Raw genomic sequence first — 26,550 nt, forward strand, 5'->3', positions numbered from 1 at the left:
CTTTAACTGTTGTGATGAAGAGGGAATTTCACTCACTTCAATTGACGCCTGCTGCAATTCCCTTTTCTACATTCCTGTTAAAGATACAGGAGTCCTGTCCTCCTTTTCATATGGTCACCCTAAGCTATGCCCCTATCTGTCCAGGGATAACCTGGCTTCAGTTGTCTATGCTTTGTTAACCTCCAAGTTAGATTACTGCAATTGTAAACCACTCAGAGAGCTTCGGCTATGGGGCAGTATATAAATGTAATAAATAAATAAATAAATAAATGTGCTCTACATGAGGCTGCCTTTGAAGATGGTTCAAAAGCTGCAGCTTGTGCAAAATGTGATTGCCAGTTTGGTAACAGGGACAAGAAGTTCCAAACATATAACACTTATTCTAGCCCACTTGCGTTGGCTGAATGTACATTTCTGAGCCCAATTCAAGGTGCTTGTCTTAACCTATAAAGGTTTTTACAGCTCAGGACTGTAATACTTGAGAGAGCGCCTCTCTCAGGTGAACCTACCCATATACTATGTTCATCATCTAAGGCCCTCCTCCAGGTGCCTCCTCCAAGAGAGGCTCAGATGGCAGCAACAAGAGGGAGGGCCTTCTCAGTGGTGCCCCCTCCCCCCCAATTATAGAACAATTTTCCCGACAAGGTCCAGCTGGTGCCAAGATAGTTATTCACCAATTTAACAGTCTTTCTGAATTTAAAAAAGCTATAAAGACTGAGTTCTTCTGACAGGCCTACCCAATCGAATTTTAAGATGCCTTAAAAGATTTTAAAATTTTAATAATGTATTGGTTTTATGTTTTTAATCAGTTTTAAGTATTTCATATTTTTGCATTCAATGTTGTTCCCCACCTCAATCCAGAGGGAGAGGCGGGTAAGAAATTATATTGTTGTTGTTGTTGTTATTTTGGAGCCAAGTTTAGACCTTTCTCCTCTCTCAAGCATTTGGCAGCATATGATGATGTTTTCATCAAGTGCTGGACTTTGTTGATTGTTTTAAACCATTTTAAATATATGTATGTCTGTGCTGTTTGTTGGTATGTTTGTAGATAAATGGTTTTTACACTTTGTATAATGTATTTTTAATGGTTTTTAATCTTTGTAAACTGCCCAAAGAGTTTAGACTCTTAGATGGTATAGAAATTAGGGATGTGCTCCGCTCCAATTAGGAGCGTAGAAGCAGTAGCGGATTGGCCTGCTCCGCCTTACCCAGAGGCGGAGTAGGAGCGGACCGTGGACCCACTAGAAGCAAGGCGAAGAGAAGCGACCATTTTTCGGAGCTCCGAGTTCAGGCGGAGCGCTCCGGTCGCCATCTTGAAAACATTTCGCCATAGGATTGCATTGCGGCAAATAATCGCGCATAATTACGTTGTTTTTGAAGCTATCACTCTGGAAATTCTTGTGCTCAGAGAGTCGTGGATGGGGGTCATTTTGAGACCACTCTCACCTCTCTGCGTTGTCCGTGTCGCGTGCTATATTTTTTTGAAAATCGGGTCAACCGCGCGGCTCAAACTGCGTTTCGGCTTTTCGCCCATAGGATTGCATTGAGGGAAAGAATCGGGGATAACTGGGGGGGGGGTTAAGCTATCGTTCTGAAAATTCTTGTGCACAGAGAGTCGTGGATGGGGGTCATTTTGAGACTACTCTCAACTTTCTGCGTGCTGTGGTTCACGTGCAATGTTTTTGTGAAAATCGGGTCAACCGCACGGCTCAAACTGCGTTTTCGGCTTTTCGCCCATAGGATTGCATTGAGGGAAAGAATCGGGGATAACTGGGGGGGGGGTTTAAGCTATCATTCTGAAAATTCTTGTGCACAGAGAGTCGTGGATGGGGGTCATTTTGAGACCACTCTCAACTTTCTGCATCGTACGGGTCGCGGGCTAGAAGTTTTTAAAAAATCGGCGGGAAAAATACCTTTTTCAAAGGGCTGAGGGGCAGAGTCAGCTCCCGGTCATGATGATCCCAAAGTTGGAGGAGGGCATAGGCAAAACAGGTAACTTGGGATTCTGGGAAACTTCTCTTTCTTCATCTGAACGGGCTTTTCCCCGTGTTTTTTAACACAGTAGCCCCACCAAATGCACAAACACAACCTGAAATCATATACTAAGCCAAGAATAAGAGATAGAAACACAGCACTGCTCCCCACCCTAACCTTGGTGAACAACTGAATCGATGTGGTGCAAGGGGATGAGCTCCCCTAGGGCATCTCATCGTGGACGTGCCCCCACTCTCTCCTGCACTGGAAGGCCATAGAGCCTTCCAAAGAGAGTAAAACGGTGGAGCAATGCCTATCATGAGTTGAAGTGAATGGTCACTTTTCAGTGGTGGAGCAATGCCTGTTCTGAGTCGAAGTGAGCGTTTTACTTCTTCTCGGAGCTGTGGCTGTCAGTGTCTTCAACTGGCAGCTACTTCCCCCTCCCCTGGGCACGTCCCCCTATTGCTGGTAAAAGACAGATATAGCCTTTTAAAAAAAGTTCTTCTTGTTGTTTATTGAGCAACACTGCTGCTTTTAATTCCACCCCTCCTTTGTTTATTGATTGATTTATTCCATTTTATATGCATTACTGGCTTATCCTTGGCTCACTTCCTTATGCCCCCAGAAATGCCAGCTGCATGCCTGCCTGCCTTCCCTCCCTCCTCCCCTGCCCACCTCGCAGGGATGTTGTGTGTGGGGTGCCCGATTTTCAAAAATTCGCCAAAAATCAGGGGATGATGGGATTGCTTTGAAACTTGGCATGCGTGTGTATATCCCCATGAGGTGTCATGGTGCCAAACATGAGGTTTCTAACTTGAACAGAAAAAAAGTTGTATAATTTTTTAGCTTTCAATGCAAGCCTATGGGGGGGGGGGGAAACGGAGCTCCGGATCCGGATCCGGAGCTCCGGGCGGAGCGGAGCGGAAGTGGGTGGAGCGGGGGCGGGGCGGAGCGGCCCGATCCGGAAAATGGCGGATCTGCAAGTGAAGCGGAGCGGGGGGTCCGTGCACACCCCTAATAGAAATGTTATAAATGAATGGATGGATTTGTCTGCCACCTCCCCGCCCTCCCCCAACCCCACATCACATTGCATCTGGGTTTGTTTTGCCTTCATTAAACTCGGCTGCTTGCATTTCTGTCCCATGCAGCTAGGGAAATAAACACTGCCTGCTATTTACTGTTCTTCTGGCCTTTCTGTCCATTTCAGAAGGCTGCGGATTAGCTGCATGGATTAATATCCCCACCACCAACACTTTTCCCTTCCCAAAAGCCACGCAGAGTGGAGAGGATGCTTGAAGTCCAGCCCTTGTGACACTGCCGACCTGTCAAATCTGATTCACAACACGTGCCCAGTAGCTCTTGGGGGAGTGGAGGAGTCTGGCATGCTGGCTTTTCCTGCCTCATCTCTGTGTACAAAGGGACCAGTTAACGACCGTGTATTAGCAATAGGAACAATTAGCATTCACATGGAAGATGGATGGCAGCATAAATTAGATCCTGCCAAGTGAAAGAGGGGAGGTTTCAGAACTGAGCTCCAGGCTGTAAACAAACATCCAAAGAGAGGGGGGAAGGAATCAGCTGAGTGCATTATGCAAAGTCCAACTCCCAGCTTGTGCTTTTTGCCAGTTCTAATAAATTCACCTGCAGCATAAGGTGGGGGAACAGATAGCGGTTGTCAGCCCAACCTGCCATAAGCACCTCTAGCCCTGCCAGATATCCACATGTGGGTGATCCATTGGTTCAGGGCCTATGCATGCAAAAAACCAAAACATGCAAACCCAAATCATCTGGGCATGATCTACACTACTGATTTATAATGCTTTATAGCAGTTTTGACAACTGTTCAGGCCTAGGACACATTACATATACCGTTTTCAAAGTGTTATATCCTGCTTGGTGTAGATCTGGTCAATGTCCAGATTTTATGTGGGACGTTGATCATATGCACTGCGGTTTTGTGGCCCCTTGGACAAGACACGGTCAATGGGCCCCCACCCTCAGTGAATCCACCTTCTCACTACCATTGTTACCAGCTGCTATTGCTCCTCCTCTTTCTCATTGTTGCTACCACTTGCTTTACTGACAGGCAGAGAACCAATAAGCAAGCAGGCGCATTTTAGTCTGCGCCTACGCCACAGACTAAAATGGGTGGAGCTAAAGGGAGGTGAGAGAAAGTCGGCCCGGCTGGCATCTCATCAGAAGCTGCATCACAACCAGTCTCTCTGAAGTTAATGCGTTTTGGGAAATGGCTTTCCATTCTTCTTGAAAGGACAATTGTCTCGTTTAGTTTGCATAGTTTTGCCTAGAGAAAAGTCCCTAGAGATTAGACTCCCTTCAGGTGGGAAGGGATGTTCATTGCTTGAATAAAGTTTTGTGGATTACTTAGCAGACCTCGTTATTGTCTCCCTAGAAGGCAGGAGGTCTTGGAAAACATGACAGTCTAGCTTTTTCTTTATTAGTCTTCCATAGTTGGTGAAGACTTTTGAGTTTTAGCAAGTGTTTGTCCTAAATTTTGATATTTTTGCCCCCTCTGGAGTATGTTTTTTTAATTGCTGCTCCCCCTTGCCCCCATATTAAAACTGATTTTATTATTATGGATTGTTTTTCATTTATAATGTTAGCCTCCTCCAGCACTCTGCATTCAGCATGGATATAAAATATCTCCAAATTAAAAAATGTAACACCGGGGGTGGGGGAACCATCTGGATTTTCTGCCTAAAGTACCAAAGGATTTGGGGCACCTCTTGGGAGCCTTACCATAAAAAAGGAGGTGGCCTGTTCCAGAGACAGGATCAGAATCCTATTTGGAGCCTTCTTTCACAGAGGCAGGGAAGGAACGTTATTTCCAATACTTTTCAAAATCATTGGGTTGAAAAATAGCTGAGGTCAGCAATAGTACTGAGCCCCCTATAGAGGATATTTATCACCACTCAGTGATGATCCAGTTCACATGATAGAATAAACCATGGCTTGTTAACCATAGGTTGTTTGTGAGCCTGTGGGAGCAAGTATAATGGCTCTTGCTGACTTGCCCATGTCCGTCTTGCTAAACAACCCAGGAATGCCCCATTTCAGGGTTGTTCTCTGTGAAGTCTGACCCTGGAACCCTGGGTTGTTGTTGGAGAAACAACCCAGAGATTTAACCCTTGTTTTGTTCTTGAGTTTAAATTCTGGGTTATTTCTCCCTCAGTAATTGAGAGTTTGGGGTTTGGCCTTAAGGAGTTGCAACTGGTGTTGGGCCACAGGGACAGGTTGGGGATGCTGCTGGTGGACTTCTTACCCCAGACCAAAAAGGCTCCGAGAGCTACTTATAAATATAAGTAATAACACAGACCCTGCATTTAGATGCACTGGAGAGCAATGTACAATTCTGCCCTAATTTTGAAGAATGTGTTCTCGTTGGCCAGTCATATTACCACTTTTCTACAAAACCATGAAGTGGCAAAATACCCACTCATGGACCAACTATCCCCAGCAATGAAACTGGACCATTGCTGTAATTAAGCAGTCTGAGCTCCTGGAAGGTACCTAAAAGGACTTCTATGTTGCCTCTGCTACTTCTTTTCCACACTGAGTAGCAGCCAGTCCTTTGCAAAGGGGGGGGGAGCCCTTTCCACTTAAGTATCTAAATCTTGAAGAGATTAACAAATGTTAAAGGAATTAATACGGGCTTAAGCCTAGCCTAAGGGTGAGGGAGGGTGAAAGACAAGCAGCTTCCCTCAAAGTCATCCTGCCTACAGCATGCACAAGGCCACATGGAATTATGGTGAGAAACGAGCCTGAGATGCCCCTGCTACATAGTTTTCTTGACTTCAATGCAGTTTCCTCTCCATGTCTTCACTCACAGTGTGATGCAGACACAACAGGGAGGAGACAGTCCATTCTTTCTGGGGAGCCTGGAAGCATTCTTGGTACCCAGCCATCCCATCTCTGAGGGTGTGGCAGATGGGGATGGGAAAAAGCACTCCAGCTCTGGAGACCAACACATTTTAATATCTTAAGAGCAGCTTTCCTCAACCTGCTGCCCTCCCGATGTATTGGCCTGCAGCGTCCAATATTCCCAGTCCATTGGCCATGCTGGCTGGGAATGTTGGGAGTTGCAGTCCAACACACCTGGAGGGCACCAGGTTGGGGAAGGCTGTCTTAAGAGCCATTGGTTCAGCTAGGGCAGGATCTACACTACTGCTTTAAAGTGCTTTATAACAGTTATAAAGCGCTTTAACTGCTTTAAAGTGCTATAAAGCTGTTATAAAGCGCTTTAAAGCAGTAGTGTAGATCCAGCCTAGGTCCGCCCAGAAAGCAGCAGGTGATAAGTGCATCAGAAGCAATCTCAGTTTTATTCCTAGAGTCATGATGGTGCTACGATTTCAGTGAGCTGGATATGCAAAACAGCCCATACAGAAAGTTGGCAAGGACTGTTGTTGTTATGCTATGATATCAGGAATGCAGAAGCAGTTGTAAAGCATGGAAATTGCAGTTGGGGTGAGGGAGAAGAGAAATGTTAACAAATGAGTAAACGCATATGGCCATCTAAAGCCACCCCTCCTAAGATCAATAAGTCTGGGGTCTAAAATTACCTAGCTGCACCACTGCTTAGAGCAAGCTGAGGGGGTGATGGCTCAGCAAATTGGGGAGAGCCTACTATGGTGAATTCAGTAACCTATTCTCCGATAGATAGATAGATAGATAGATGATAGATAGATAGATAGATAGATGAAATGAAAGACCAGAGACAGACACATAAAATAATAAACACACACAGTACTGTTATCTAAAATATACCAGAAACTAGTGCTAGAAGTGACACTTCTTAAAAGAAAGTTCCTATTGTATTTGAATAAGGATTTGAATAAGGAGATGAGACTTTAGGCATTCTAGAAAAAGATGGAAAAGGCTGAGGAAGAGGCAGGGTGTCAGCAGGACAGGCACGGCGTCATGTGTGTACCGTGCTGCAAATCCGCACACCGGCATGGCAAGAGTGCACTAACTTGCTGGTGTGATGGAGCGCCTAACGTCTGGATTATTTTCCCTAAGTGCGTTTTCCTTTGTTGGGGGGCGTGTGCTGTGATGGGAGCCTTGCTGTTGGCTTGAACGGATTGCATCATGCATCAGGTCCTGGCAGGGGAAAGAGATCTTTCCCAGCAGCCGGCTCCAAGCCTCAATATAAAACCCAAACCTTGCATCTCAGGCTCAAAAGCATTTTTTAAAAAATTGTACAATGCCCAAATCTCTACAGAGACAGGATTGTACGCCCTCGATGCCCCCAAAGAGCCAGATTAAAGGGTTGTTCAATTTTTGCTGGGCAGAAAGGCAGTCTGGTTGAAATACTCATCTGACAGGACCTGTCTTGTTAAAGGGGGGAAGGAGCAACCAATGAACTGGAGGGAGAAAGAGTGGAAGAGCATACAAGCGAAAGAGCATCGGAGGTAAAAAAAACACGGAGACAAAGCGGGGGGGGGGGGATTACGTGTGATGGAGCCCTAGGGGTGGAGAACCTGTGGCCCTTCAGAAATTGTTGGACTGCATTCCCATCAGCTCTAGCCAGCATGATTGATAGCCGGGAATGATGGGAGTTGCAGTCAAACAATGTCTGGTGGGCCATAGGTTCTTTATCCCGCTTTAGACCCTGTGGTAGTGATCTTGGGCTGTTTAGAAGAGGATCTAGATAGGAAATTGAGATGGTTTACTATTTGTTGATAGCTATAATATTACAAAGAGAATACCTGATCAATCTCAATGTTATTTAATTATTTAGTTATTTAATTAACTGAATTGTGTATTTCATAGGATTTCTTGTGTTTATTTGTGTTTGATTTTAACATGCTAATGGATTTGGTAGGTATATTTTGATACTTTGTTAATAAAATTTCTAATAATACACACATAATGATGCAAATATGTTGCTTTTAAAAATAGGCAACACACCTGTTCCAGTCCAGCATGGCTCCTCTTCTATTTCTTATAATTAAATGTAATTCAATAGTCACCGAGTCTAGTTTAGCATCTTGTCCCTAGAAGGAGGCCAGCAGTAATCAAAGCTTCATGAGAAGCTAAACCTTAACTTGGCAAGAAGCTACTGTGCTTTGAAGGGGGACGTATCTTGGTACTTCCACATTTATTGCTAATACTTATTTTAATTTATATATTTATTTATTACATTTATATCCCACCTTTTTTTCCTCCAAGGAACCCAAGGCAGCATACATAATCCTCCTCTTCCCCATTTTATCCTCACAACAACAACCCTGTGAAGTGGGTTGGGCTGAGAGTCTGTGACTGGCCCAAAATAACCCAGTGAGGTTCCATGGCCGAGTGGGGACTAGAACCCAGATCTCCCAACTCCCAGACCAACACTACCGCCACTACGCCACACTGGCTCTCGGTGTATTTATTCTAGCAAAGATTTTAGCTTCAGTCAGTTGCACTTCCATCCCACTTATAATAAATTCGATAGGTGTAAAGAGTTATTATAGCATTTTCCTCTATAAGTGCTGCACAATACTTTACGCTCTCACAATGTCTAAAGGAAACATGCTTATTAAAACAAGGGCCTCGAAACTCTTAATTCAGGGCTGTAGTAGCATCCCCTCAGTACTTAGCCTTCCACCTTAAAAATGAGAAGGATGGAGCATTATTACCTTTTGAAACACCCAGAGGTTTTCCAGAGCAGAAAAATATTATTAGATCTACCCTGTGTGAGTAGATTTTGTAGTTAGCCTAGGTCCTTGTCTCTTACTTGCCCCCTTGATGTTTACAGAGTTCATAACATATTTCAGGTAAGGGTTTAGATGTTGGGAATGTGCAGTAAATTTTGTAGAAGAAGAACAAAAAAGAAAAGGTGGAAGAAAAGAAAAAGAGGGTGTTTTGTTGTTCTCAAAGCTAACCACTATGAGACTGCAAGACATGGGCAGATTGAGTTCCCCCCTTTCTTTGTCTTCCCTCGACATGTCTTCCCCCCCCCTCAACCCCCCCCCCCACCGGCTTCCCCCGAGCAGTGATGGAATGTGACCTGCTGCAGAGTTAATGTGAGGTTTGAACTAAATTTTTGACTAGCTGAGCTCAGCACCTGGGAAAGCTGCAGTTGATTAGCTCCACTAAAAGACCAGGTCCCAATAATTCACAGAGGAGCAAAGTAATTGTAGCCACTGCTGAAATGCAAGGAGGAAGCTAGCAGAGGAAGGGTAGGTGGGGAATGGAGCATTCCATAATGGGAGAGGGTGGGGGCAGAGAAGGCAAAAGGCACATTCTACTCACGTTTGTGATTTTCATTTCTGTGGACAGGTGGAGAGCGTGTCTCTTGCTCCCGAGCATCATCCCCCTCCTCACTGGCAAGGTGAGTGTGAGCATAATGGTAGCTCAGTCCTGGTCTGTTCTTATAGCGCTTGCCACAGACTGCGAACAGAGGAGACACAAAGAGCAGTAGACAGAGAGTGATACATCTGTTAACAACAAAAGTCGCCTCACAAATTTCCTCCCTGCTGCAGCCTTTGCCAGACAACTAGGTTTTTATTCGTATTTCTTAATGCCAAAGAGTTAGTTCCTCACAGAAAGTCCTGAGTTTCAAATACATTCTGTACTTGGATCCAGATACCTATATACAAAAGGCATGTGCCTTCAATCAAGTATGAAAGGTACACTCATGAGTACAATTCTGCCCTTGACCTTTTTAAAAAATGAAAAGTGTGCCAACCAGGAAAGCATTGGGCCCAGCATCTGAGCATTTTAAATGGACACATGTAATAAAAGAACATAAGAATGTAAGAACAGCCCTACTGGATCAGACCAAAGACTGCTGTTAGTACCTACCAGCCAGATGCCTACAGGAAACACACCAGTGTGCAATACCACCCGTCCACCCATGTTCTCTAGCAACACGTCTATTTATATTGTTCATACCTCTCTCTCTCTCTCTCTCTCTCTCTCTCTCTCTCTCTCTCTCTCTCTCCCACACACACACACACACATACACACACACAGAGGAAATTGCTCTTATGTCAAGTTAGACCATTGGCCCTTCCATCTCAGTATTGTCTACGGCATGGGTGGAAAACCTCAGGCTTGTGGGATCTATTTGGCCTTACTTCCAGATGAGTTGTACCAATAGTTAACCCTGGGAATTATTATTTTTCCTCAGTCCGATTAGCTAATGATCCTGGGATAGGTAAGTGGAGGAGTCTTCTGAGGGCTTGCCTTCTTCAGAAAATGGATAGAAACAGTTGCAGATATTATTTTTATATACCACCTGCTTTGGCATAGTGCATCTTGTTCTGTTTGTTTTTCTTCTTGTGGCATTCTGTGGTCTTGACTACCATGGTTAAACTCTAAACTAGACATCTTATACACACTTATGTGATCTCCATTGAACCCAATGGGACTTACTTACTGCTCCATGTATAATCCATTACATTTGTGCTGCTAGTGAATTATACATGGAGTATCATGTCTTGCTGGTTTATTATGTATTGTTTATTATTAGACTGGCTGGCTTGTATGTGTGGTCTGTGTTCTGAATTAATGGTTTTAGCGGAGTTCTTGTGGTGCCAGTAAGCTGAATGATTTATTTTATATTTATTTTTTGGGGTGCTGGTTTTATGGGCTTAGAATATTGCCTAGCAAATTATATATAGTGGGCTCCACCTCCAGTGAACCTTTAGCTCCACCTCCTCTCCCACCAGCCACAATGGCCACCAGCCACCAATGAATCATCCCCAAACTACAAGTTGATTTTCCACCAATTGGAATATATTTCTGTATCTCCCCCCTGCCTCGGCAGCTGGAAAAGTAGGTGGAGGCTGATTTTGATCAAAAAGTGGTTAGACAGCAGAGGGTTAAGCAGCCACATCTCCCCTATCTCACCATACCTCAAACTGGCAGCCTCCGGTGGCTATTATTTTAATTTGAAAAAGAATGCTGAGAGACTTTTACACACATCTCCCATGTAATGTGTTAATCTGACCCAACCTAAAACAGAAAAAGAAGGGGGGAAAGAGTGACTCATCATGGGGTGGAGAGAGACAGAGAGTCAAAGGCCTAGAAAGCCACAAGAGAAGCAGAGAGAGAAGCAGAAAATTAGACAGAGATGAGCTATAAGAGCAGGAAATGATGTGGGCTCTTGCTGAGGGTTTCATTTTCGCTCACCCATGCAAAATAGCAACAGCAAGTAGCAGTGGTAGTGGCAAATAAGCAAACCATAACGCGGTAAAACATTTTGGGGTTTGTTTTTATGGAGAGGAATAAATTATGTGCTGATTGCTTATAAAGTAACTGGACCAAGCTAAAAGCAAAATGGAAGGTCCTGAGACTACTTACTGTCACAAACGTAAGGTTTATCATGGTCGTCCATAGAAGAAACATCGTTCCTTCGCCTGCCACCTCCAGAGCCCCGGGCCTAGGATGAAACCAAGACGTTAATAAAACAACTCATTTTCCACTCTTCCTCTAAAACATGAATCTGAAAAACCTTGAAACACATAACCAAAAAGCACGAAGTAAAAAATAAATAAATCCTGTTTTGCCGCTAATAAAGGTATTGTTAAACATTCACGACAGCTGATGTTCATGGGGTTAATAAATTAATTATTTGCCTTAACATAGTGAGGCCATTCTGAAGTTGTGTCAAATCCAAGGCTACTTATCATATAAAATTGTTAAAATGCCCAAGCACAAGAAAGGTATAATAATGTCATCGGCAGAGTCAGGGGAGTGCAGGCCAGCGTGCATTCATAACAGAAGGCCAGCAGCAGTTCTCAGCATCCTTGGCCACTAACTAGGGTCATACTGCCCCATCACTGATGACCTGTCTCCCCCGCCCCTGTCCCTGGGCTCAGGTTAACTGAGCAGCAACTGGGAAGCCGTCACTTCCATGGTTCCACAATGCCTTGGAGAAACGCTACTTCAGGGCATTGTGGGAATCTCAAAATGGCAAGCAGCTTGCAGGTGCTTGCCATGAATCATGGCAGTGCTGCTTGCTGCTACTCACTGCTTGTAAGACTGCTGGGTGGGGTATCTGAAGGAGGGGGGGCACCTCTCATATCTTGGTGCTAGGCTTGACATAATATTTCTTGTCACTTAAGTATGCATGTGTGTCTTATTGTAGATCTTGCCACATTAGTAAGACTAGAATTCAATATCGCTCCACCTTTGGCCTCCACAACCTAACTGCTGATTGGGACCAACCACAATGCCAGAGGCTTGTAATGAGCTTCCTGGAGTTGCCTGCTTAGATGCTGTTGCGGTGTCAGACCTAGCGGTCAGCAGGCAGTGGGAAGCAGGCAGGTAATTATTCAGTCAGGCAGTCACGCAGGGAGATGGGTAGCCTGAGGGCAAACTAAATGAGACATTGGAGATCCATGAGTCTATGCAACCCCCTCTCTCTCCCCGTTCTTTTGCACAAGACTCAGAAGTAGCAACACTGGAATCAAGAATCATTCCCATATCCTCTATCATCACATATCCAGTTAACCCCTGCATAAAGATGAATGTGGAAACCTGTGCATTAAACATAGGCACTCAATGCCTGGGCACACCACAGAAGCACAGGTCTCCATCACAGCATCAGGATCTAACTGGTTTATCCTAAATCTATGCCTAAATTTGATTAGGGAAGTGTTTTTAAAAATGTGCACACAAATGTTAGGTAATTAATTAAACGTTATCCTTGAAACCTGGAAGATTTGGAAAGTGTCTAATTACTCAAACAATCCCAAAATATACAAAGGGAAAGTGATTAACTTCTGAGTAATCATATTTACGACTGAATAATAAGTAAGATGGCTGCTTTTATGCATGAGCCACATAGTTCCTTTCCTGTAAATCGGCTTCTGGCTTCTTGCCACATCTACAAATCAGCAAAGATTCAAGCAGGCCTGTTCTTCAAAATTTTCTCATAACAAATAGAATCCAATCCTCACTAATGGCAAGAACAAAGTGAAAATGGATGAGTGCTTTTTAAAGGCCACTCTGAAAAGAGACCCTATAAAAATGAAAAAAAAAAGTTTTAAGAACTTTGTATAGTGGCCAACCAGATGCCTTTGGGAAGCCCACAAAAGAACATGAGTGCAATAGCACCCCCTTTTTCATGTTCCCTAACAGCTAGTTTATGGAGGCATGCTGCCTCTGATACTGGAGGTAAGATTCAGGCCCTTAATACACCTATGGGTGTAGAAGGAGGGAGAGGGGGCGATCCCAGACTTACCTGCTTCTGGGATCATCGCCCTCAGTCTAAACCGGCTGTGCAACAGGAACCTGAAAAAGAGCCCAAACTACCACTTCTGGAATTTACAAGTCAATGGAGCTCACACAGAAGGGAGCTCTACAGACTTGCTTCATTCCAGCAGCAGTACTTTGAACTAGTTTGTGGGGTTACACCAGGAAATGCAACCTTCCCATTGCACTGTGGTCATTCCTACTAGCAGAATGTGATTAACGCTAGCAGACTGCCAACGTAGGATCCTGCCCCAAGTAAATCTTAAATTAATATCTCTATTCCTGGCACTTCAAAAAAAATTGTCCCAGTTGCATGTATACTTGTTGATTTCTATTTTGTGTTTTGTTTTGCCGTTTCTCAAAATGGTGGTCGTCAAGGCATGTGCACACTGAATAATGACTCTTACTTGCACCTAACCTGCATTACACAGTGTGTAACATATACAATCAAAAATGAATGCTCATGATCTCAGGCTGTGTAATGTACACTCTAGATTCGAAGGCCTTACTGCCCTGCCCATTATTTCTAGTCAAACTCCTTAAATCTCTCTTTGCAAATTCATGTGTCCTTGGCCTTCAAATCTCTGTACCAACACGCCCATAATTTCATGGCTGGCCTCAGGGGGGCTGGCAAATAGACAGCCACCCCAGAGGCACAAACCTGAGTGCCACGTGCTTGCTGTCAGTGCTTCAGTACGTGGCATTCAGTCATCCACGGCTGCCTTCAGCCTCCTGCCGTTATACAGCAAGGAATTGATGTATATAGCTGAAAAGCTTCACTAGAGCAGCCTTGGAGCGCTCAAATGGAGCCAAACAGGGATGCTTGCCAGAAGGACAGATGAAGGGGCCCAAGATTAAAAATGAAATCATGCTGTAGGAAAGGAAAAGGACGTGCACAAATTTGGAATGACCAGCGCATTCACTCTTCTGTGCTATTTCTGTCGCAGTGCCTTTGATCCCCTCACTTGTAGGCTCTGAAACAACCAAATATTCAATGGGCTTGAAGTCTAGGTTTATGGGTCTCAGAAGATCTAGAGCGCTCCAGAAAATCTTGTGCAATGATGACTTAAGGCAGAAATGGGAAAAGAGCCATTTATGCTAGACAGAAGTGTGTGGTGCTTTGTACAATTGTATTTATTGGACTGGGAGAGGCTGCAGGGAACACACTGTACCAAAGCTTCCGTATCTGGACTGACTCCCCCTGCATTCCAGACGTGGCTTACTTTAGAACAGGGGTGAGCAGATTTTAGGCTTCTGACATCCACTTTGTGTTTTACTAGAATCTCAAGATTCACCAATCAGAGCAAGTGCACCTATGCATAACACACCAGGATGGCCTACCTATATAAACACAAATCTATATCTGAGTTTCTACAAAGCAGAGATCCGGCGAACGCCAAACAAAGATTGCCACCAGAGTTGCACAAATCATAGGCATCAGCTAGATGAGGGGGGTAGTAGGGCGACGATCTCGTGATTTTATGATCGCGAGATCGTCACACTGGTCTACACACAGCGTGCGACATCGCGGCCGCCATTTTGAATTTATTTTTTAAACGAGAAGAAGTGCACGAGCACTCATGCAAAAAACGTGAGTATTTAAAAAAAAACAAAAAAAACCCTTGCCCTCCCACCCCAGCCCACCCCTGATGGGCACAGAGCTCTGTGCCCCATGCCCAGCTCCTCGCAGTTACTCACAAGGAGCTGGGACAACCTGTGATGCCCGGCCACACGTTCCACGGTCTCAGGATAAGCCCAGGACAGCAGAAAAAATGGGCTAGAAGGGTAGGGCAATCCCTCCCTGCTCCCGGGATAGGATCATCCCTTCCTGCTCCCGGGATGCCCTGTGCGTCATGTGAACGCACAGGGACGATCCTGGGGCGATCCCCAGGATATTGCCCTGTCTCGCTATGGCCATAGTCAAAGGCAACCAAGTAATACTAATATTGTACAAGTGAAGAACACAGAGGCCAAAAGTTAAGCAATCAGCACAAGGCCAGCCATGGCAGAGAATTCTGGGGATTTCAACCTGCAGTTTTACCTGCTATTGTTAAACTGTTGAGTCAGAAAACCTTGATAATCACCCAGAGGGAATCTACACGTCATACTGAAGGCGCCTGCGTGTGCCTCCAGTCCGCCCTCAAAACGATGGTGTAGACGGAGAAAGAAGAGACGGAGGAAGAGGCGGAGGAGGCGGCGGCTGGGGAACTGGCACGGCGGGAGTGGGTGTGTGGGTGGGTGTCGCCTGAGCAGCCCTGAGCGAGAGCGAGGAGGACAATGGATCACGGAATTCAAAAGAAGACAGGAGAGAGAGAGAAAGAGAGAGAGAAATCCCTCCCCCTGGGAAAGGCCGGGACGCAGCGCATGCCGCCGCCGCCGCCTCTTCCTCCCCTTCACCCTCCGCTGCCAGCAACAGTTTGCCTCTCCAAGGAGCGCGCGGGGGAGATCCCCAGCCACACCAAGTGGCTGCGTGGAAGGGGGTGGCGGAGGAAGCAGGCTGGAGACACACGTGCACACGCACACACACACACAGACACACGCGCAGACATCCGGGCCCTTTGCACATGCCTCTTCTTCCCCCCACTCTTTGCTAGCCGGATCTACACAAAGAGTTTCGGGTGGCTCTTACCCCGGTAGCAGGAGGCCGGCGGGGAGGCGGCGGCAGTGGCAAGGACGTGGCCGGTTCCCCAGCCGCCGCCGCCGCCTCTTCCTCCGTCTCTTCTTTCTCCGTCTACACCATCGTTTTGAGGACGGACTGGAGGCGCACGCAGGCGCCTTCAGTACGACGTGTAGATTCCCTCCCAGAGATCCAAATCTTCATGCCTAATGATACCATATGCATACCAGGTTCAATATGCAAGGGTTAGTACAGAGAGACATTCTAGATGTCCACCCACCCCCCATTTTAATTCCTTTGCCATGGAGATGTATTAAGGGTAAACCCAGAGCACGTTTTAGAAGCACAGTATGACATTTCTCATTTCGAGGATTAAGATTAGAGATTCAGTCAAACAGACATAAAGTTTTGACTAATATCATCTATTTGAATGACTTTTTTATCCTTTAAGGCTGCCATCCTATGCCATTTACCTGGGAGCAAACCCCACTGAAATCAATGGGACTTACTTCTAAGTAGACATGTACAGGAATGCATCATCTCACGGTTCCAATCAGCTGTGAAATGGTGACAATCCCCCCCCCCCCAATTGCAGCTACAAATGGAAGAAAAACCTTGCAAACCATGCATAATTGCCCAATAGACTCTGGTCAAAACACACACAACTCCTATCCAAGCTATGTAAGCTTATCCAGTATTACTCCCTGTTTGTGTCAAATTCTTCTGGCTTTTTTATTGTGATTTAACATTGTGAAGACACCAAACATTGATTCTCCCGGAGATTGTTACTACACAACACTCTCTCCAGAATTGTTTTTAACTTCTATAAGTGATGGCCCCATGCATTCATTCTGAGGACCAAACTAGACAAGACGTGGGAGATACAAAACGGGGGGGGGGGAGCCATGGGGGGGGGAGCCAGATGCAAAATAGTAGCTCAGAAAGTGGAGTCAATTACATAGGGCACCCCATAAGCCATACACTGAGGTAACCTCCATAAACACACACACACACACACAAATCTCTTCATCTGACTTACTACCAATCAGATATTCTAATTTATAAGCAGGGGAAAACACTTTGCTTGCTATTGCTAAGCCCCTTATTGATCTACTGCAAATCATTCAGTGATCTATCAGACCAGCCCTGAAATTGAGGAGTGTCCACTGTCCAGTAGAACACATGGACATCTTACTTTTAATGTTGGTCATATGTAAAGAAAAGATGGGGTGTAAGTTAGACCAAATAGGTAAGCAGGCAAGAGGTCTCGAGCCCACTTGCACCTGCAGCTTGTCACCCAGAGCTTCCCCACCCCTGAGACTTTTCTTCTAGCTGAGCTCAATTCTAGTATTAGACCTCTGCTGGGAGAAAGATGGTGGAAGGGAAGGGCTAGGTGGGAGGGGGAGGTGCAATGGGGTGTGCAGGCCACACACCCCATTGTATTATTATTATTATTTATTTATTTATTTATATAGCACCATCAGTGTACATGGTGCTGTACAGAGTAAAACAGTAAATAGCAAGGCCCTGCCGCATAGGCTTACAATCTAATAAAATCATAGTAAAACAATAAGGAGGGGAAGAGAATGCAAACAGGTACAGGGTAGGGTAAACAGGCACAGGGTAGGGTAAAACTAACAGTAGAAAGTAACAGTAATTGCACTCCATCCCACCTAGGGATGTGTGAATACAAAAACACGACCTCGCCAAACTTTTCTGTATTCCATCGTGAAGTTCGTTCTGACCCGTGGTGAGCTTTGTTTTTTTCCTTTTTTGCACAAAAATCCGTTTGTATTTTCATGACTATTTTTCCAAATGTACACATCAACTGTGCGCATCTTTGAAATGTCTGCTTTCTTCTCCCACTGATTAAAGTGTATTTGTGTGCATTTTTCAAAAGCGTGCTTTTTCTTTACATGCACATTTTTCAAACGTACGCATGCTGTTGAAAGCAAAAAAAAATAAAAAAAATTGTCCGTAAATGACAATTGCAAGCTCGGAAATGTAAGGACTTCGACTGCAGATTGCTTCCCAGTCCATGTTCAGTCTAGAAGGTGTAAACTGGGTAAATCTTGATTTTAAAAAAAAAATGAACTGAAATGAATTTCTCATACATCCCTAGCCCCACCCTACTTTTCATGTGAATTGGGCAGACCTGTGTATAAAGATGCAGGTCTACTGCCATCACACATAAGCCATATTCAGGCATTCTTCCAAATATGAGAGGGCTTAAAACTATGTAGAGGCAATAGGATCACTCATGCTGGCCCTGCCCACATGTACTAGCGCCGCCGCCTCCATCCCCAACCTTGCCATGTTGAGCAGTAAACTGATCGTGCTGAGTGTTTTACTTGTGTTTAAGCGAATGCAAGCAGAATTAGGACTGTGCACCTCCTCGGGTTCGAACTGGATTGAGCTGAAGTGGTCCAGAGCAGAGTGGACTGGGCTCGAAGCACCTTGAGCCACTTCAGCCCGATACGAGGCAATGGTGAGCCATTGCCCCCGCCTACCCGTAAGACTCATCTAAACCAACTGGCAGCCTCCTGTCCTCGATGAAACCCACCATTTTTAAGTAATATGGCTCTGTAAATTTCCAAATCTAATGTTCAAACTACAGGGGCTGTAAAGGACCTTCCGAATCAGCCTCTGAAGCAGATCGGGGGAAGGGGGGGCGGTCCCTGCACAGCCCTAAGCAGAGCATCCCTTCAGACCATGCTGCTCAACACAAAAAGCTCAGGAACAAAGGGGGCTGAGGGCTATCCTTCATAGGGGGAAGGGACAGCATGACCTACATCCTTAGAGCCCTCACATGTTTGGGCTATAGTGCATCCCTCATTCTGTATAATGTGTAGAATCATAGAATCATAGAATAGCAGAGTTGGAAGGGGCCTACAAGGCCATCGAGTCCAACCCCCTGCTCAATGCAGGAATCCACCCTAAAGCATCCCTGACAGATGGCTGTCCAGCTGCCTCTTGAAGGCCTCTAGTGTGGGAGAGCCCACGAACTCAAAGCCAATGGCAGCCAGAGGAAAGGGCAAGTGAAGCCAAGATATCAAGCTGAGAGGATACAGGTCAAAGAGATTTCAAGAGCGGAAAGAGACAAGAAAGAGATTGTATGCAAGGGCGAAAATGTGGCCTGTTGTTTATTCTTCTCAATCTTGGATTCTTCCTACAGTTGCCCCTAGCATGATGCCTCTAGCAGCTCCTTCTTGAATTCTGCCTGTGGCACATTGCAATGTAGTAGATCATAGGTGGCCTTCCCCCCACCACCCCACCCCATGCAGGCCATTTAGTAGGAGGATATTGATGGAGGAGTATAGAGGAGTTTGTGAATATTTGGCTAATGTAAAACAACTCCCTGCTGTGAATCTGCAACCGGAGGCTTGCTGGGGCTGGTGTTCACTCAGTCCTGAGAGCCTCCAGCAGTTCACTCCAGAGAGCAGGGAGGGCCAGAAGAACAGCCAGGCAGCATGAAGAGTGGGAGGTGAGCTGCCTGCCTTCACGCTGTGTGGGTTTCTTGCCAGGGGATCTGATTATTGAGAGCCTCCAGCTGCAGAACCATGCGGAGAACACTGATCAATAGCCAGCTCTTCCCTGCACTGAAACTGCCAAGGGGAAAGATACAGCTTCAGTTCATCAGAAAATGCAGATAAAACCAGCATCAAGCAATCATCGTTACCCTATGTGCACAAATATGTGCCTGCATATTGTGTGCTTTCTCATATAATTCTGTTTCCATTATGGTTTCAGTTTAAACTGGTTGACTAAATCAAAATCAGAAAGTAAAAAGCCACCAATGCACAAGTGAGCATCCCACGGAGCTAGCAAGTTTAGGTTAGAGACAAATGAATACTTGTTCAGCGCATGTCTTTACAACCATAGGCATCATTAACCTTTGTGTCTATCTATGGATATATATAGAGAAAATGTGAGAATGCCCTCTCCACTTTCTTCCTCCCATCCAGCTAAACCAACCTACCCGTCCTCTGGGTCTGTTCTTTCGTTTTGGAATATCTTCTTCCATCTCTTCCTCCTCATTCGCTTCATCTGCATTTTCATCATTTTCCAAAACCCTCTGCAGTTAAAACAATAAACAGTAATTAAAAACAAATCCCAGCACAACAAAGGAGTTTTCGCAGAAGGGCAAAGACAGGAAGGAAACATATGTAGCATGGATAGATGGACTTCTTTTGTCTAATTGCACAAGCAGCATGGATCAGGCCACTTCAGGTTATGGACTGAGAGCTCCAGACCTGCTCTCAGGGAGTGTCAAGTATTTACAAATAAACATTTTCAGCATGAAAAATAGAATTAGGGAGATATTCTTTGATGTGATCCTTCCCTTGCTGACAGCCATTTGCAGTCTTCCTCAGCCCAAATCAACTGCGGGTTTGGAGCCATTTCTTTCTCAAATTGGTTTTCTTCTTCCGAGGAGTAGTGACAACATTATATTGCCAAGACCACTAGGCTACATGATACCCATAGGTGCGTCCAGATGGAGGGTTCCTAGCGCTACCAATCAAAAGGCCCTGTGCAATGATTCTGTCTTTTTCGCCTTAACAAACTTTTTGTAGAAAGGAAAAAGACCAAAGAAGGGGTGGGAAAACATGGGAGATTTACAAATTAAAGTCAACAATGTCTGGAGCCCCCATACAGTTCTGTGAATGTGGCTGCATGAAGGCACAATTAAAACTTTGACTTGAAGTACCCTGTGCCCGGGAAGAGGACTGAATTGAAAAAGCAAAATGGTACCAGAGCAGCAACAGCAGCAGCAGCAGCAGCAGCAGCCCATAAGGGCTGTGAAGCAACTCAAAGGGCACAAATATAGTTCTACTACCCCCATTTTGCAGTATGCCCTTTGTGCTGAAACCTGTCTTATAAATGTTTCCTTGGCCACAAGTATTTCACTCCCAAATTACAGGACACTTCTGTAATTTCATAAACATCCAAAATCCTGAATTTGCTTCAAACATCAAATCAAAAATAGCATGAAAGCCCTGCTATCACAGTACTTGCTCTTCATGTAGCACAGCGACGCAAATGTGTCTCCTGCAAGGTGTCCCTGACCTATTTGGGGCAGGTGTTAATTTGCACTTCCTGCTGTGCAGTATCTTGTATAAACCTACTCCTTCCCAGATTCCTCTATTTTATGTGTATTTTCCTTAACCATGAAATAAGGGAGAATTAACCATGCTTCATATTAAGTTGTGTGGGAAAGGCTCTCCCTAGTGTTATTATTTAATTTAATTTATTATTTATTATTTAAAGCATTTTTATAGCGCCGCCTCACCATTTCTGGCATCGAGGCGCTTTACAATAACATATAAAACAATTCCATTAAAACCCTCAACCCACATTAAGACAATTCCATTAAAATTCCATTATTTTATTAACAGTTTGCTATGGCATACCTGCACAGCATCAGAGCAATACAATCTCTCTCTCTCTCTCTCTCTCTCTCTCTCTCTCTCTCTCTCTCTCTCTCATACACACACACACACACACACACACACACAGGAATGAACTGGGAATTATGGTTACGTACAGCAACCAGTGTTATTTGCATCTGTATATGGATCGTTGCGTAAAGGTAACAAGGGGTTAATAGGCTGAGAGACTAAAAAAATCATCTCAGAAGCACTCATTTCAGTATTATATAGATTGCAAATGTGACCAGGCCAACAGAAGAGCTCTCAATCACCTGGATTTCTTGTAGAGTGTCCTCCTCTTTAGTATCTACCTTCTTTTCAAGCCCTTCTCCACGCAACAAGGCTTCCAGTGTAGTCCCCTCTGATGTGAAACCATCTTTCTTCAGAGGCAGGTCAACTTCTGGGGGGGCAAAAACACAACAACAGAGGCTTCAGTTATTTCCTGCACAGCCTATAACAAAAAGCATAACCAAGGACAAATCAATTTAACAGGAAGGACAGAATATTGGTCACTAAGGGCTCATCTACACCAAGCAGGATATTCCTCTATGAAAGTGGGATGAAAGTGGTATATAAAAGGCATGAGCCACACTACTGCTTTATTGCAGTATTGAAGTGCACTGACAACTGTTGGTCCCCTTGACACATACCATATACTGCTTTCATACCATTATATCCTGCTTGGTGTGGCTCCTGCCTTTTATATACCACTTTCATATGGCTTTCATAGTGAAATATTCGGCTTGATGTAGATGAGCCCAAGACCTGTTCAGTAGTCTCCAAGTGTTTGCATCTTGTTAAGTCCTACCTAGCTCATATTCTCTGCTGCTGTCACTCAGTGATAGAGCACATGTTTTGCATGTCAATCCCTGACATCTGCAGGAAGGGCTACAAAAGAATTCTGCCTGAAACCCTGGAGGGCCACTGCCAGTCTGTGTCGACAGTACTGGGCTAGATGGACCAAGGGTCTGACTCAATCTAAGCTTCCTATGTTAGGTTTCTTCTCTCATATCCTCTTCTTACATTACTTTTCCCTATGTGAGTTCTTAAGAGTAAGCAAGCAACCAGAAGGTGCTCATCATCAGACATGTAAGAATAGTAACGCAGGTTTGAAAACCGAGTGTCTTCAAACTAGGGCCGGATCTACACTACTGCTTGAAAGCGCTTTATAACAGTTTTGACAACTGTACATGCAGTGTTTTCTGGGCCCCAACAGTTGTCAAAACTGTTATAAAGCGCTTTAAAGTGCTTTAAAGAAGTACTGTAGATCTTGCCATGGGCTGATGAAATCATTGATTTAAAATGCTGAAGTAAATGTCTCATTTTTCCCCAGGGGATTTCAGCCCATTGAACTAGCCCTATGAGTGAATGATTCAAAACCCAACAAATTATTCCCCAATTTTAACTATTTTGAAGGGTTTTAGAGAAAGCTCAGCACTGTCTTCCTGACAATTTGTAGGGAGCTTTGGATGGATGATGGGAAGGGAGAAGGTTTAAAAATACAACATCCCTCTCAACATGCAGCTCATACAGTCAGTCAGAAGAATTCTACCACCTCATTCTGTGAGGAGCCTCGTTCACAAATCTAAACAACCATTCTGACCAGCCTCATCTTTGAAATAGTGTTTCTCTTTTATGGACTGTTGCATACAAAATGGGCACCACACTGGAGGCAACTTTAAATTGTTCCCTGTGGTGACTGCCTCCGTTTAGCAAACCATTTATGTGCAATCACAAGAACTGAGTGGGCTTTCACCCTGTCACACAAACCTCCCTCAAAACTTTTTTTAATGAGTTAAGGTTTTATCATTTTAAATTGTTGTACACCAACTTGATGGCTTTTTGACAAATAAAGTGCTATATAAAATAAAAGTTAGTAATAAATAAATAAATATTGCCATGGTGGGGAGAACATTCTCTGGTTCCAGTGGCAAACTGCTGCACAGACAGCTGACTTACTGTTTGGAAACAAACCACAGTGGTGAGCAATTTAAAATACCACTTCTTTATTTCTTGACATTTTCTACCCCACTCTTCCGTCCAAAAAGGCAATCAGTTTAAATGTGGAATCCGTTTGGGAGAAATCCAGCATTGTCCACTCATGCAATGGGACTTTCCCCATCTTTCCTTCCCCCAGCAACCCCCACGTCATCAAATCTATTCCAGAGTGTCCCCCAATGTGCCACAGATTTTGCGGGTGAGCAGGGGAAGGGGGAATTGCCTCACTCCCCATTCTGCTGATGGAAAGAATTCCATCAGCGAGAGGAGTTAATTGGACCACACTTTAGGACCCTCACTTGCATGTTGATAACGCATCATCAAATAATGACTTGCATGTGTAAAACAGCCATCACAGATCAAAACATTGGAGTGAACTTTCCTATCACCACAAACACAACGCTTTCTAACACGGTTCATACAGTCAGTTCTAAATCACTGAGACTTGGAGTATCATCAGACGAGCATTTTATAGCACGCTCGTTACTGGCCACTCATGGCTCCTTTTGACGACAACATGTTCCTCCTGCACATTTCCCATCAGCCTCCTGCTCCTTCTGCCATTTTTCCGTGGTAAAATGTGACTCTTCTGATTTATTGCGAAATTGGTCGCCATTTCCTGCCATGTGCAGAGAAGTTTCACTATAAAACTGCCACTAGAGGGTGCTGTCCCACTACACTGAATGGGCCACGTGGTTGCTGCTTCCTTCCCCTTTCTCCCCTGTGTGATTCTTCTTGTGCATATCACAGGAAAGAAGCAGCAGGAAGCAAGAGCGAAGACAAGGAAACGCGATTTTTCCCCCATCTGAAAGACGTCTCGGATAATACAAGCAAAGTATATCTATATGTGAACCAATCCTAAGGCAACCAATCCTAAGGACTCTTGTTATAGGTTGGCGACTACAAAACAGTGGGTTTATTTTTATAATCAAAGTCAAAATATGTATTTCTACTCAAATGTTGACATAGTTATGATGAAGAAGCCCCCTTTGAATACATTTGGTATCAATTAAACTGACTGCCAGCTGCCCTGAGGGCAAGTTGATGATTATCACTTCCCAAGAAACAGCAAAAGGTAACCCATACATGCTGTTTCACACTTATTGTCCCTTTAACTCCTGAACACTTCCTCCCAAACTGACAGCCCACTTAACTACTCCGTAAGCAGTGATAATTAAGCACCATTCCCTCTGGATAGGTGCCAGTCTCTTTTCCTAATGATATCTGCCTTCAGCAATTAATATACATACTCAGAAGGCCAGCTTCAAAGCTCACTTGTCCATTGGCTATATCAACATTTGCAAGTAACTCTTCACTCCACCTCCCCCAAACCACATTGGTCAAGGGTCCGGAAGAGTGTGTGTGTGTGGGGGGGGGAACCTTACACAAGGAGTGCCATTTTGAAAAAGAGATCTTATTAGACTTCACCATCCTGAAAACATCCCCCATTATATTTCATAAAAAGAAGGTATGTGTACAGCAATTTATTAGGATCAGCTCTGCAACATCAGTGCAAAGCTAGAGCAGAGAACTTAGAATGAACTTTTACCATTTTGGAATTGTTTGTTTGCATGGTGCCTAGATCTGTGTTTTACCATCAGAGACCTTTTTTTGTTTTCAATAGTCTAAACAGGCGTTAAACTCAATACTATACTCAACAACTCAACAATAATCTCGAATGCCTAGATAATGTGCAGTGTGACTGATCTCTACCTATAAAGTGAGAAGTATGTGTGTGTCACGTATGTCCTTAAACGTTTACCCACTTCCACATATGGTACTGCCTTAATGCTGTTCACCCAGACAAGTCTTCATGTACATGGATCAGAAAAAAAGTCTAAAAACATGAATTTTTGGTTTTTAAGTATTTTTAAAGAATTTAATTTTAAAAAACCTAGGTTTACACCTACAATTCCCAGCATGCCTTGTGTGGAACTCCCAGCATGCCTTGGGTGGGAGGCCAGACTTACTGGCCTTTGGCAGCCATTGTGATTCCTAAGGTCAGTCTTGAGCAGTCAACCCAATTCCACATAAAAGGAAACAACCCACATAAATGGGCTGCATCCATTTGTGGTGCCTCCTCCCACCTGCCATGTGTGGTTTTAAAATCATAACTAGATACAACAGCATATCTTTGAGAGGCCGAACTCTGGACATGCTCAAAGGCACCACATCCTGATATCGGTTTTCTCAGAAACTGAGGGAAGCACACGCGCAGCTTTCATCCTTAAGAGGTAAGGAGGGAGGGAAGGAGGGAAGGGTAGCACTCTGTGCATGCCCAGAAACTGGCTTGAAGAAGGGGGGTAAGTGCCCGGCTCAGTCCCAGTCCTTCAGTACAGGCTCCTGATGGAGCACTTCATGGGTGAGAAGTGTGGGCTGAGGTAGTCCCAGCAGGACTTGGCCAGAGTTGTGTGTGTCCCCTCCTTGGCGATGCTACTCCTTGATGCTCTGTCAAGGAGTAGCATCAGCCACAAGAGGAGGAAAGTGCATCTCAGAGGATATTGGCACCTGAGGGCCACCAAAGGCATGCTGGGAGGTATAGTACTAGCATCACTATCTCTCAGTCCTAACTTGGCCTCCACTAACTGACTTTCCCCAAGTTCCACTAACTCCGCCCACCATTCCATTCTAGCCTTAGCTGTCAGTCATTCCTCCATTCACTCTTCTGTTCAATAGCCCTCATCTGGAAGTGGCTCGCCATCCTGGGCCTGAAGGGAGAGCACCTGGGTTGGCTGCCTCAGTTACCCAGGATGGTGGTTCTGGGGGATCTCAACTTCCATGCCGAGGCTGCTGTCTCTGGAGCGGCTCAGGACTTCATGGCTGCCATGACAACCATGGGGCTGTCTCAACATGTCATCGGCCCAACACACGCAAAGGGACACACGCTTGATCTGGTTTACTCGACTGGGCAGGAGGATGGTGATCTGGAAGTGGGGGAACTAACATCTACCCCCTTGTCATGGTCAGATCACTTCCTACTGAGGTTTAGACTCTCGGCGGCCTTTCCCCTCTGCAAGGGTGGGGGGCCTATTAAAATGGTCCGCCCCCGGAGGCTAATGGACTCCGATGGATTCCAGAGGGCTCTGGGGGATTTTCCTGCTGGTATGGCCGGTGCTCCTGTCGAAGCCCAGGTCGCTCTGTGGAATGCAGAGATGACTCGGGCTGTTGACACGATCGCGCCCAAGCGTCCTCTCCCTCTGAGCAGAGCCCGGTCAGCTCCTTGGTATACACCTGAGCTGAGGGCGATGAAGCAAGAGGGGAGACGGCTAGAACGCAGGTGGAGGAAGACTCGTGCTGGGTCTGATCGAACACGGGTTAGAGCTCACT

General features: G+C 45.0%; 1 protein-coding gene across 2 annotated transcripts in view; it reads right to left on the reverse strand.

The window, feature by feature from the left end:
* The window catches only part of DPF3 (double PHD fingers 3), a 241,782-nt gene that overhangs the window by 53,056 nt on the left and 162,176 nt on the right, over positions 1–26,550 (reverse strand). For both annotated transcript variants that reach the window (XR_010025071.1, XM_063117615.1), the window contains exons 4-7: positions 21,498–21,625; positions 19,776–19,871; positions 11,284–11,362; positions 9,229–9,366 (exon numbers count right to left, since the gene is read on the reverse strand). Coding sequence is in view for 1 of the 2 variants with exons in the window: in XM_063117615.1 (XP_062973685.1) it covers positions 9,229–9,366; positions 11,284–11,362; positions 19,776–19,871; positions 21,498–21,625 (441 nt within the window). In the remaining variant the exon portion in view is untranslated. The remainder of the gene's footprint in view (positions 1–9,228; positions 9,367–11,283; positions 11,363–19,775; positions 19,872–21,497; positions 21,626–26,550) is intronic.

The sequence above is a fragment of the Elgaria multicarinata genome, chromosome 2, assembly GCF_023053635.1.
Source record: "Elgaria multicarinata webbii isolate HBS135686 ecotype San Diego chromosome 2, rElgMul1.1.pri, whole genome shotgun sequence".
Classification (NCBI taxonomy): Eukaryota; Metazoa; Chordata; class Lepidosauria; order Squamata; family Anguidae; genus Elgaria; species Elgaria multicarinata.